This window comes from Pelophylax lessonae (genome assembly GCF_965119305.1).
Source record: "Pelophylax lessonae genome assembly, chromosome: 7".
Classification (NCBI taxonomy): Eukaryota; Metazoa; Chordata; class Amphibia; order Anura; family Ranidae; genus Pelophylax; species Pelophylax lessonae.
Window position 1 is genome coordinate 270,332,671 of NC_138774.1, and position 12,339 is coordinate 270,345,009.

Consider the following 12,339-nt stretch of genomic DNA (forward strand, 5'->3'; position numbering starts at 1 on the left):
GCAACCAAACCCCAGCTCAGGTGTGCAGAGAAACACATGCAGCATGGACTCCAGCAACCAAACCCCAGCTCAGGTCTGCAGAAGAACATGTAGCATGGACCTCAGCAACCAAACCCCAGCTCAGGTGTGCAGAGAAATACATGCAGCATGGGCTCCAGCAACCAAACCCTAGCTCAGGTCTGCAGAAAAACATGCAGCATGGACCCCAGCAACCAAACCCCAGCTCAGGTGTGCAGAGAAATACATGCAGCATGGGCTCCAGCAACCAAACACCAGCTCAGGTGTGCAGATAAACATGCAGCATGGACCTCAGCAACCAAACCCCAGCTCAGGTGTGCAGAGAAACACATGCAGCATGGACTCCAGCAACCAAACCCCAGCTCAGGTCTGCAGAAAAACATGCAGCATGGACCTCAGCAACCAAACCCCAGCTTAGGTGTGCAGAGAAATACATGCAGCATGGGCTCCAGCAACCAAACTCCAGATCAGGGTTGCAGAAAAACATGCAGCATGGACCCCAGCAACCAAACCCCAGCTCAGGTGTGCAGAGAAATACATGCAACATGGGCTCCAGCAACCAAACACCAGCTCAGGTGTGCAGATAAACATGCAGCATGGACCTCAGCAACCAAACCCCAGCTCAGGTGTGCAGAGAAATACATGCAGCATGGGCTCCAGCAACCAAACCCCAGCTCAGGTCTGCAGAAAAACATGCAGCATGGACCCCAGCAACCAAACCCCAGCTCAGGTGTGCAGAGAAATACATGCAGCATGGGCTCCAGCAACCAAACACCAGCTCAGGTGTGCAGATAAACATGCAGCATGGACCTCAGCAACCAAACCCCAGCTCAGGTGTGCAGAGAAATACATGCAGCATGGGCTCCAGCAACCAAACCCCAGCTCAGTTCTGCAGAAAAACATGCAGCATGGACCCCAGCAACCAAACCTCAGCTCAGGTGTGCAGAGAAATACATGCAGCATGGGCTCCAGCAACCAAACACCAGCTCAGGTGTGCAGATAAACATGCAGCATGGACCTCAGCAACCAAACCCCAGCTCAGGTGTGCAGAGAAATACATGCAGCATGGGCTCCAGCAACCAAACCCCAGCTCAGGTCTGCAGAAAAACATGCAGCATGAACCTCAGCAACCAAACCCCAGCTAAGGTGTGCAGAGAAATACATGCAGCATGGGCTCCAGCAACCAAACACCAGCTCAGGTGTGCAGAGAAACATGCAGCATGGACTCCAGCAACCAAACACCAGCTCAGGTGTGCAGAGAAACATGCAGCATGAACTCCAGCAACCAAACACCAGCTCAGGTGTGCCGAGAAAGACACGTAGCATTGACTCCAGCAACCAAACACCAGCTCAGGTGCACCACATGAGGTTCTGACATCTCTAGTTAGAGAACTCCTCAGCACTAAAAGACCACCAGAAGGGGCTTCCCACCTTGTTGGTGCGTTTAGCAACCTAAGATGTGGGACTGCATCTAGGAGAGGCTGAACTCAGACAAACTCCGACTCAGTTTGGAAGGTAGGGACTTATCACAACATCATGGTCTTCCAGGAGTAGATCTTGAGGACAGAAAGGAGAATGAGAGCTCTTGCTCTTCTTTTATAGATTTAAACGGGTCCTGTGGGTGGATATAGGGGCAAAGCTATATCACATGCATGCTGCCATGTTCTGTTGGCGTCAGGAAACACATTTTTAGCAGCGTGGGGAAGCATTAGAATTGCTGGCAGTGCTTTTTTATTTCTGTTTATGCTTTCCTGCCCCATTGACTACCGCACCATTTCCTGTATAGGTGTCTTCAGAATCCATCACTTCCTGAAGTGTCGGGTGCCGCAGGATTTGACTGAGAACAGCAGGAGTCAATGGCTCCCACTGCTGCCTCTGTGTCCTGAGAGGAGAGAGAAAGGTCCAGCCATGTACAGTATCTTGGCTCTGCTGCCCCACCTGTCAGTCTGGGAGTGGCATGGTAGGTGTCACTGGGTAGGGCAGAGGAAGCTTAGTGAACACCCACTTACTGATCCTCCCTCCGATAAATGAACTAGGAAGCAACATATATTACCTTACTTCCTGCTACAGAACCTTCATTCACCAGCATTATTGGCTGAGTAAGCAGCTAATGGAGCATGATCTGCACTCCAGTAGCTGCAGAGGAGTACAGGGCAGACCTCAGGGATCGAATAGACTCTTGATGTCTCATAAAGAGAAAGTGTCACAATCTTTATATTATCACATGGGAAAAATTGGTCTCATATGCGATAGAAAAAAAAAGTTTAACCCCTTCAGCTCCAGAAGGTTTTACCCCCTTAATGATCAGGCCATTTTTTGCAAAACGGCACTGCTTTTCTTTAACTGACAATTGTGCAATTTGAAAGCGCTGGGTCCTAGCAGATGGAGGAAACTGCTTTTTTTTTTTAAGGCCTCATTCATACTGGCTTAGTGATCTGTACATCCGTTCACTCGCCCAGGATGCACAAGTGTTCGGTGCAGGGGCATGCAGGCAACCTGTTCAAATCAATGACAGGCAGCCAGAAGCATGGACCTGGCATGAGCTCCAAGCGCATCCCAGAGTCTACATTCATGTGCTATCCGATCCTGTCCGTGAAATCCAGACGGATGGAAACCCTATTTTCAATCCGTCTGGAGGATCGGATCAGATCGGATAGGATCGGATGAAAACGGACGGTTGGTCCATTTTCATCCGATCTCCCATAGAGGAGAGCGGGGCTCTGACAGCTCTGTCTCTGCACAGTAAGCAGAGACGGACCTGTCAACCGCCTGCTCAGCGGAGATTGGCGGATCGGTCCCTGCTGGGCGGAAAGCCCGTGTGAAAGGACCCAAAGGCTGGGTTCACATATATGCGAATTGGATGATGGTTTCACTGCATCCAATTTGCATGACAGGCGAGTGTGACCGGCTCTCAATGGAGTCGGTTCACGCAGCTCCAGGGTGGCCACGGTCCATATTCCAAAAGGGTCCTGTGTAGGGTTGCCACCTCATCCCTTTAAACTTGAATACGTATGAATTACACTGAGGCTAATTTAATGTAGAAAAGGCGCCAAGTGAGTTTAACTACTTCCGGCCCGCGCTATAGCCGAAAGACGGCCACAGCGCGGGCTCTAATTTCCGGGAGGCCGTCTTTATACGGCCTCCCAGTAACAGGCTCCCCGCGCTCCCGCGAGCGCGCATCGGGGAAAATCTGTGTCGGCCGTGCAATGAGAGATGATCTCATATGTAAACATATGAGATCATCTCTCATCGCCAGCGCTCCTTCCTCACACAGAGACTGCAGTGTGAGAAGAGGAGAGCAGATCACCGGTAAGGGGACACAAAGGAATGTAATCAGGGCACTGATCACCAGTGCCCTGATTACAGAAGAGGTAATCTTCTGTACAACTGCCCACAGTCTGCCCACAGTGCCCGCCATCAGTGCCCACAGTCAGTGCCCATAGTGCTGCCAGTCAGTGCCTGCTCATCTAGGCACTGATGGGCACTGACTAGCAGCACTATGGGCACTGGGTGTGGGCACTGATGGTGCTGCCCATCAGTGCCACCCGTCAGTATCCATCAGTGCCACCCATCAGTGCCCAGCAGTGCCACCTCTCAGTGCCCAGCAGTGCCACCTATCAGTGCTCATCAGTGCTGCCTATCAGTGCTCATCAGTGCCGCCTATCAGTGCCACCTATCAGTGCTCATCAGTGCGGCATATTAGTACCTCCTCATCAGTGCCACCTCATCAGTGCCCATAAGGGCCACCTCATCAGTGCCCATAAATGCCACCTCATCAGTGCCCATCAGTGCAGCCTATCAGTGCCCATCAGTGCGGCATCATCAGCGCACATCAGTGAAGGAGAAAAATTAATTTATTTTCAAAATTTACTCACAGAAAATAAGAAAAACTATTTTTTTTTTTCAAAATTTTCTGTCTTTTTTCTTTTTTAGAAAGAAATAAAAAAGCCAGAGGTGATAAAATACCACCAAAAGAAAGCTCTATTTGTGTGAAAAAAAAATGATAAAAATTTCATATGGGTACAGTGTAGCATGACCGCGCAATTGTCATTCAAAGTGTGAGAGCGCTGAAAGCTGAAAATTGGCCTGGGCAGGAAGGGGGTATAAGTGCCCAGTAGGCAAGTGGTTAATTACCACCTTACTCAGCCACAGAACCTGTGTAATTCATGTGTGTTCGGGGTTAATGGGATGAGGTGGCAACCCTAGTCCTGTGTGTGTTTGGGTCCGGTTCAGGTGTGAATTCAGGCAACAATTCGGATCTGAATCGCAACTGAACAGGGACGCATCAGGCTACATGCTGTAAACCGCGGCTGTGGCATATGTGAACTGTGCCTAAAATGAAACTCTTTCACCTCATTCATGTGGGGCATACATAACCACATGCCAAGATAGGGCTGTTTTTACCCTTGATGGGGGGTGCACAGGTCATCCATGCACCCCCATACAGGTAATCCCATTTTTGTCAGTTGGGACACAGCCTCTGCTCCCAATGTATCTGTGTTGGTGCACACGGCCACACCTCCCAACTTTTTGAGATGGGAACGAGGGACCCCTATTAGCAAAAGTATGTAGACATAGGACACACCTCCTGTGTATACCAAAAAAATTATTACCTAACCGGTTGGGGCCGGCTACACGCAAGGTGGGTGGGCCTTGGTGCCAAGCGGCTACATATTTGCGGGAATTGGTAGGATACAGCTTTCCTGAGAGCGTGAATGCGCCCTGTACACTGATGGCACAGTTACCTGTGGCTAATGGATAGCTTACGATTGCTGCTTGCAATCCAGAGCTTTCCGATCATGCGACCACTGTAACAGCCAATCATGGCGGTCACATGATCATAAACTCCGACCTGCCTCCCGGCGTCCTAAACCCCTTCACCACTTGCCGACCACCCACCGCATATATACTGTGGCAGGCTGACTCGGCTGCGCGAATCGCCGTACTCCCGCCCCCACTAGGCAGCGGGGATGCCGATCCTTGGAACCGGCGGCACCCGCGATCGCTCCCCGCTGAAAGAGAAGGACGGTCGGCTGTTGTAAACATAGCTGACCGTTGTTCTCTTTGAAATGATCCCTCCCCCCACAGTTAGAAAACACTCCCCTAAGCTCATAATTAGCCCTTTGATCACCCCTAGGTTAACCTCTTCCCTGCCAGTGTCATTATTACAGTAACAGTGCATATTTTTTAGCACTGATTGCTGTAGTAATGTCACTGGTGCCCCCAAAAGTGTCAATAATGTCAGCTAGGGGACCGATCTGTCCGCTGCAATGTCGCAGTCCCGCCACCATTACTAAAAAAAAAAAAAAGACCTAAATCTTTTCCCTAGTTAGTAGACGCTATAACTTTTCCGCAAACCAATCAATATACACTTATTGGGATTTTTTTTTTTTTTTAACACAAATATGTGTCAGAATACAAATTGGCCTAAAATGATGAAAAATTTGATTTCAATTTTTTTTATTGGGAATGTTAGGAATGTTATATAGCAGAAAATAAAAAATATTGTGTGTTCCCCCCCCCCCCCCCCCCCCAGAAATGTAGCTCTTTTTTTTGTTTATAGCGCAAAAAAAAGAAACAGAGATGATCAAATACCACCAAAAGGAAGCTCTATATGTGGGAAAAAAAGGACATCAGTTTTATTTGGGTACAGCGTCATACGACCGCGCAATTGTTAAAGTAACGCCGTGCCGAATCGCAAAAAATGGCCTGGTCATTCAGGGGGTAAATCCTTCCATTCCAGAAGTGGTTAATGTGCCCTCCCAGAACTCACTGATCTCTGGCTGAGAGACCCTGCATTAGATTGCAAGCTCATGTGGTTGCACACTCCTGTCAATGATCTTTATTTATAAAGTCAAGAACTGAACAAAGCCCATGACAGCCCTCAGTGTGCAGACTATCTGCAGCTCTTCTCTCACTGTAGTACAGTCATTCAGCTGACATTCTAAGCTGTTATATGACATCAGCACATTTATTCTATACGGAACTTGGGACTGTCTCTGTTTCGTCACCATAACAACCCATGACGGCCCTCACTTCCGCCTCCGCTGCGGGGCACTTCCGGTGAGAGTAGCAAGATGGCGGCGCCCATATGTCTGCAGCTGGAGTTTGGGTGAGCAGGGAGTTTAGGATTTCTGTCTGCTATGGGGGGATATTAGCGATATATAGAGAGTGCTGTGTGTTAGGGGGGCATCTGGAGAGGTTGGGGGCTCTGTAACTCATTACTATATACATCAGACAGGGTGGTGTACACACAATACCTGCATACATGGGAGTAGAGGTCTTATATGACAGCATCTGTGTCCCACAAGAGGATTCCATAGAACACCATGGAGGGGGCGGGGGGGGGGGCTTAGGGGTGTACACACAATACCTGAATACATGAGAGAGGAGATCTGATATGACAGCATCTGTGTTCCACAAGAGGATTCCATAGAACACCATGGGGGAGGGGGGTTAGGGGAAATGCAAACAGGAAATGCAAACTGTGGCCCTCCAGATGTTGCAGAACTACAAGTCCCAGCATGCTTCTGCCTCTGGGTGTCATGCTTGTGGCTGTCAGTCTTGCTATGCCTCGTGGGACTTGTAGTTCTGCAACATCTGGAGGGCCACAGTTTGCATATCCCTGGTATAGACATTTAGTATCTCACATATTCATAAAACAAAGGCACATCTGTTCAATATGTAAACCTCTCTCATGTTTTGTCTCAAGAAACATGCAGGAGATAGTGGAAAATACCAGTTGATCCTGCCAGAAATCCCATTTCCTGTTTAACCATTTAAGGGTCCTTTCACACGCCCGGGCAGACTCGTTTTGCTCACTGGGGATCGATCCACCGATCCCCGCTGAGCAGGTGGATGACCGATCCGTCTCCGCTTACTTTTCAGAGACTGAGCTGTCAGATCCCCACTGTCCTCTATGGGAGATCGCATGAAAACGTACCGACTGTCCATTTTCATCCGATCCCATCCAATCCGATCCTCCAGATGGATGGAAAATAGGATTTCCATGCGTCTGGATTTCATAGACAGGATCGGATAGCAGCGGGTGTCAGCGGAGATGTCTCCACTGACATCCGTTGCTCCATAGGGCCGGCATAGAGCGTCCAATCAGGTCCGCCTGAAAAACTGACAGGCGGACCGGATCGGAAAGCCCGTGTGAAAGGGGCCTAAAGAGGAAGTAAACTTCATTCAAATGTTTGCACCCATAGGTAAGCTAATATTAACCGCTTGCCCACCACCGCACGACTATTTACGTCGGCAGTCAGCCCCTCACAGGCAAAGCGACGTAGGGCTACGTTGCTAGCCTGGGAGGGTCTAGGGAGCGAGCGCGCGCCGCCGTAGGCACGCTCCCGGGCGGTCACGGACCCCCCCCCCCCCGCGCAGCTGCCCGGCGGACCCGATGTCCGCCGGTCACTCGCGATTGTCCGTTAGAGCAGGAGAAAGGCAGGTTGCTAATGTAAACAAGCCGCCTGTCATTCTTCCCTGTGTAAGAATAGTGATCATACGGTTCTACTATGTAGGACCGTTGATCTCTGTTCCTACACCTCAAGCCACAGCCAATCACAGTTAGAAGCACGCCCTTAGGGACACACTTAACCCCTCCCTCTCCAAAAAAGTTAACCCCTTCACTGCCAGTGTCATTTTGCAGTAACAGTGCATATATATAGCACTGATTACTGTAGTAATGTTACTGGTACCCCCAAAAGTGTCGAAAATGTCAGTCAAGGGTCCGATCTGTCCGCCGCAATGTCGCAGTCCCGCAAAAAAAAATTGCAGATCGCCGCCATTACTCGTTAAAAAAAACTCACCAAAAATAACAGAAATCTTTCCCTTAGTAAACGCAATAACTTTTTCGCAAACCAATCAAAATACCCTTATTACTTTTTTTTTACCAAAAATATGTAGCAGAAAACAAATTGGCCTAAAATGATAAAAAAATTTGATTTTTACATTTTTTTGGGTGGAATTTCATATAAAAAAATGTGAAAAATATTTTTTTTTCAAAATTGTCGCTCTTTTTTTGTTTATAGCGCAAAAAAGTAAAAATCACACAAGTGATCAGATACCACCAAAATAAAGCTCTGTTTGTGGGAAAAAAAGGATGTCAATTTGATGTGGGTACAGCGTCGCACGACCGCGCAATTGTCCGTTAAAGTCACGCAGTAGAAAATCGCAAAAAAAACCCTGGTCAGGGAGGGGGTAAAATCTTCCGGGGGCTTAAGTGGTTAATGTATACTGTGCCGATGAAGTCATCGGTGCATGCGCTCTAAAGAAACGGCACGGGCGGCCGTGCATAAATCACCAAGATGAAATCATGTGTACATATGGACAAACAACTTGTAAAAAACTTCATCATAAAATGTACATAGTGCACATACAAATGTAAAAGAGAGTGCAAAGTCCAGTGAGTAAAGGAAATATAAATAATATGGCTTATATTGCAGTCATGAGCAATAGATGGATCGAATCTCGGTTGGTGCAGCAGGAACCAGCCAAGATTCGATCCATCCACAGGCAGGCTGGTTGTACCCAAGTTGATCTTTCAATTAACTTGGATACAACCAGTCTGTCGTATTTTTGTTATGTGATTACAGCCGGCAGCTATAGCCGCCAGCAGTAAACATTGTGTGCTGCTGCTCAGGAAGACTCCCTGCTGGCAGAACACAATAGCGCTGCAAGAGGCATTCCTCTATCAACACTGAATGTGCTGATGGAGGAATCAAGCAACCATGGTGGAAGGAAAGAAAATCAAATCATGTATGTCTTGTCTAACCCTACACTCTGCCAACATCACAGCGCCTCTACTTGCACTGAAATTCCAACTAGCATTGTCAGCCACCCCCTATCCCCCCCCCCTTCTAAACTTTTGTTCTCTTCTTCCTTTTCTCTTTTTTTACAACCCCATTGCTGTATTTACATCCTCATTTTGTACTCCACAGCTGGAACCCATCCCCTGTATAGGTCTCTCTGAAGCAGCTGAAAGCCGGCCTCTCCTTCTCGTCCTCCCGCCAGCTTTCAGCTACTGCAGAGAGACCCATATAGGGGATGGGTTCCAGTAAATGCCCACTTGCTGCACTACTCACTCTCCTTGTTCATTGGGGATGTCACCTTTACAGCCGAACTCCAGGCACAAGAAAAAAAAACTACCTGTACCCTGGGGGCCCCCGCATTACAAGGGTTAAAGTGACATTAAACAATATCCTTATTTTCCAAAAAATGATCCAATCACATCCACTACTTAATGGCCCTGTAATCTGATTTTCAGGAAATTGTTTCTTGCTGTGTTTTTCTGCCTGCTTGTATTGTTTTCCATGAGCTCCCAAACCTCTAACTTTCTCCCTTTACCTCTGCCTGTTTTGAACGAGCAGTGCAAGTTAGTTGCGGTTATGTATACTTTACTATAACAAATAGACAAACCAATCCCATCGGGGTTTGAACGAGGCACACACTTGTAGAAAAGTAACGAAAAGTGAAAAAGGGATAAAATTTTACAATTTATTTCAAAAAGAGTTTTATAAAAAGAGTGAAAGATACAATTTCACTCAAAAACAGTCAAAATGAAACAGTACCAGTATAGAACAGTGGCGGCTGGAGAATGAAAATTGGGGGGGGGGGGGCAAAACCAACACCCCACCCCGTGTTCTGTCTGATCTCCCTACCCCATGAGAAATCCATACCCTCGTAATTTTCGGTTCAGAACAGCTGTGGATTCGTCTTGCATCAGCTGTAGCCACGTCGCACGTCAGTGCGAATGCGGGTCGGGCAGGGAGATCTCTTATAACAAATATGCATCCGATCTCCATTCCCCACACTGCACAGATCCGACAATGGGACATAGCCATCAAATGGACAGTGGACATATTGTCCCATTGTTGGGTCGGTGCAGTGTGGTGCATGGAGATCGGATGGATATTTGTTATAAGAGATCTCCCTGCGACCCGTTGCCGCGCATGCGCACTAGGACGTGTGCCCGACCGCTGCGATATTATGAAATTTCCCTCCCTATTGCTCTCATGCGCACTAGGACGTGTGACGCGGCTACAGCTTATTTATTACAAATCCACAGCGGTTCTGAACCGGAAATGACGAGGGTATGGATTTCTGATGGGGTAGGGAGATCTGATAGAACACCGGCAATCAAATCGCCCACCCCCTCCCGGGACGGATGGCTGGCTGCCTAGCCGGACAGCCAGCATCCTTACCTGCTCCTTCCCCGAGTGGCTGTGACTCTCCTCCAGCCATACATCTCCTCCCTCTTCCTGGCCAATGGCCAGTAAAATTGCTTCTCTTTTCAGCCAATCAGGAAAGGGGGTCTCAGGACCCGCTTACTGATTGGCTGGGAGGCAAATCAGTGGGATAATAGCGAATATTCATTCGCTATTGTCAAACAAATGGGTTGGCTCAGGGCGCAGTGCTCTGTGCCCCGAGCCCACCCGTTTTCAAAGCCTATTAAAATATAAAAATCCCCTATTGGAATCCATGCGTCCAACGTCCTGCATGTAGATTAGGGGACAGGACGCATGGATGGGGGGCCGTGCCCCTGCGCCCCCAATAGACCGGCTGCCACTGGTATAGAATGTTGTGCTAGGGTCTAGAACAAGAAATATACAGTTCTCATGGGTGTGAGAGCATACTGATAGTAGTTCACATAGACATCCCAACATGTTTCGAAATCTTGGTTCTTCTTCAGGGGGAAAGGACAAAGCACGAAAATATTTCTTAGCATTGGAGTGTGTCATTAAGTGTATCGATCCGATAAAATTCAAAGAGTAGGCCCCTGGGAAGCCATCTAAACAAATATGTGGGAGGGAGGGGGGGGGTGGTTCTTGTTAAAAAGCCAGCTAATATATTAGCCCTAGTTTTCAAAGATAACAGAACTTGCATGGAAATGCATTGTATCAGAGTGATGTTGCTTCCAGGTGGGTGTTATCGTTGCCGTGTAGATTTGTTAAAGTGCACCCCTGGATTGTTCACGAGGATCGCCCCATAAAGGAAGGGAGCCACTTTCTAAGGGCAGAGCAGTCATGAAAGGTATTGAGCCCCCCCCCCCCCCCCCCCACAGCCCGATGAGAATGGTCAGCTTTACTATGCACACCACACATCTCATAGTCCATCCCGGGAGCAAGCAAGAGAGGATGGCTACATTCCTACATACAGTGGAAACCATGGAGAACAAATATAGCCACCCTCTAACAGAAAGTTGGATCACAGCAACAAAAGAAATTGAATTTGGAGGAGGCTGAGAGAAAAAGAAGGGACTTTTTTGAGTTCGGAATACATGCTTGAATAGGATTTATTTTTAAAAACCGAGTTTCATGTCACTTTATCCGGTTGCCGACCGCCGCAAGTACATATACTGCGGCGGTCAGCCCTGGCCAGGCAAAGTGACGTACCGGTACGTCACTAGCCTGGGAGCCAATAGCGGGCGAGCGCACACCACCGGAGGTGTGCGCCCGCCTCGGCTCGTTCACGATCACCTCCGTGCGTGTGACCGGCGGACCCGATGTTCCTCCGGTCACTCGCGATCGTCCGCTGTGAAGGCTAATGTAAAAAAAGCCGCCTATCATTCTTCCCTGTGTAAAAGCACTGATCTAACGGTCCTGCTATGTAGGACCCGTTGATCTGTGCTGTTACACACACAGCCTCATCCCTGCACAGTAAGAAGCACGCCCCTAGGGACACACATAGCCACTGCATCTCTAATAAAGTTAACCCCTTCCCTGCCAGTGTCATTTTTACAGTAACAGTGCATATGTATAGCACTGATTACTATAGTAATGTCACTGATACCCCCAAAAGTGTCAAAAATGTCAGCCAAGGGTCCGATCTGTCCGCCGCAATGTCGCAGTCCCGCAATAAAAATCGCAGATCGCCGCCATTACACATTAAAAAAAAAACCACCAAAAATGACAGAAATCTTTCCCTTAGTTAGTAAACGCAATAACTTTTGCGGAAACCAATCAAAATACACTTATTGGGATTTTTTTTTACCAAACCTAGGTAGCAGCAAATTGGCCAAAAATGTAAAAAAATTTTGATTTTTACATTTTTTTGGGGGGGAATTTCATATAAAAAAATTTGAAAAATATTATTTTTGCAAAATTGTCGCTTTTTTTTTGATTATAGCGCATGATCAAAAAATCGCACAGGGGATCAAATGCCACCAAAAGAAAGCTCTGTTTGTGGGGGAAAAAAGGACATCAAATTTGTTTAGATACAGCGTCGCACGACTGCGCAATTGTCTGTTAAAGTCACGCAGTGCCGAATCGCAAAATACCCCCTGGTCAGAAAGGGGGAAAAATCTTCCGGGGCTTAAGT

General features: G+C 48.0%; 1 protein-coding gene across 1 annotated transcript in view; it reads left to right on the forward strand.

Moving 5' to 3' along the window:
• Positions 1 to 6,046: 6,046 nt before the first annotated feature.
• The window catches only part of URM1 (ubiquitin related modifier 1), a gene marked incomplete at its 5' end in the record, with an annotated part of 45,613 nt that continues 39,320 nt past the window's right edge, over positions 6,047 to 12,339 (forward strand). Inside the window, one exon of the mRNA XM_082264513.1 lies at positions 6,047 to 6,130. Within this exon, the coding sequence (XP_082120639.1) occupies positions 6,096 to 6,130 (35 nt within the window). The remainder of the gene's footprint in view (positions 6,131 to 12,339) is intronic.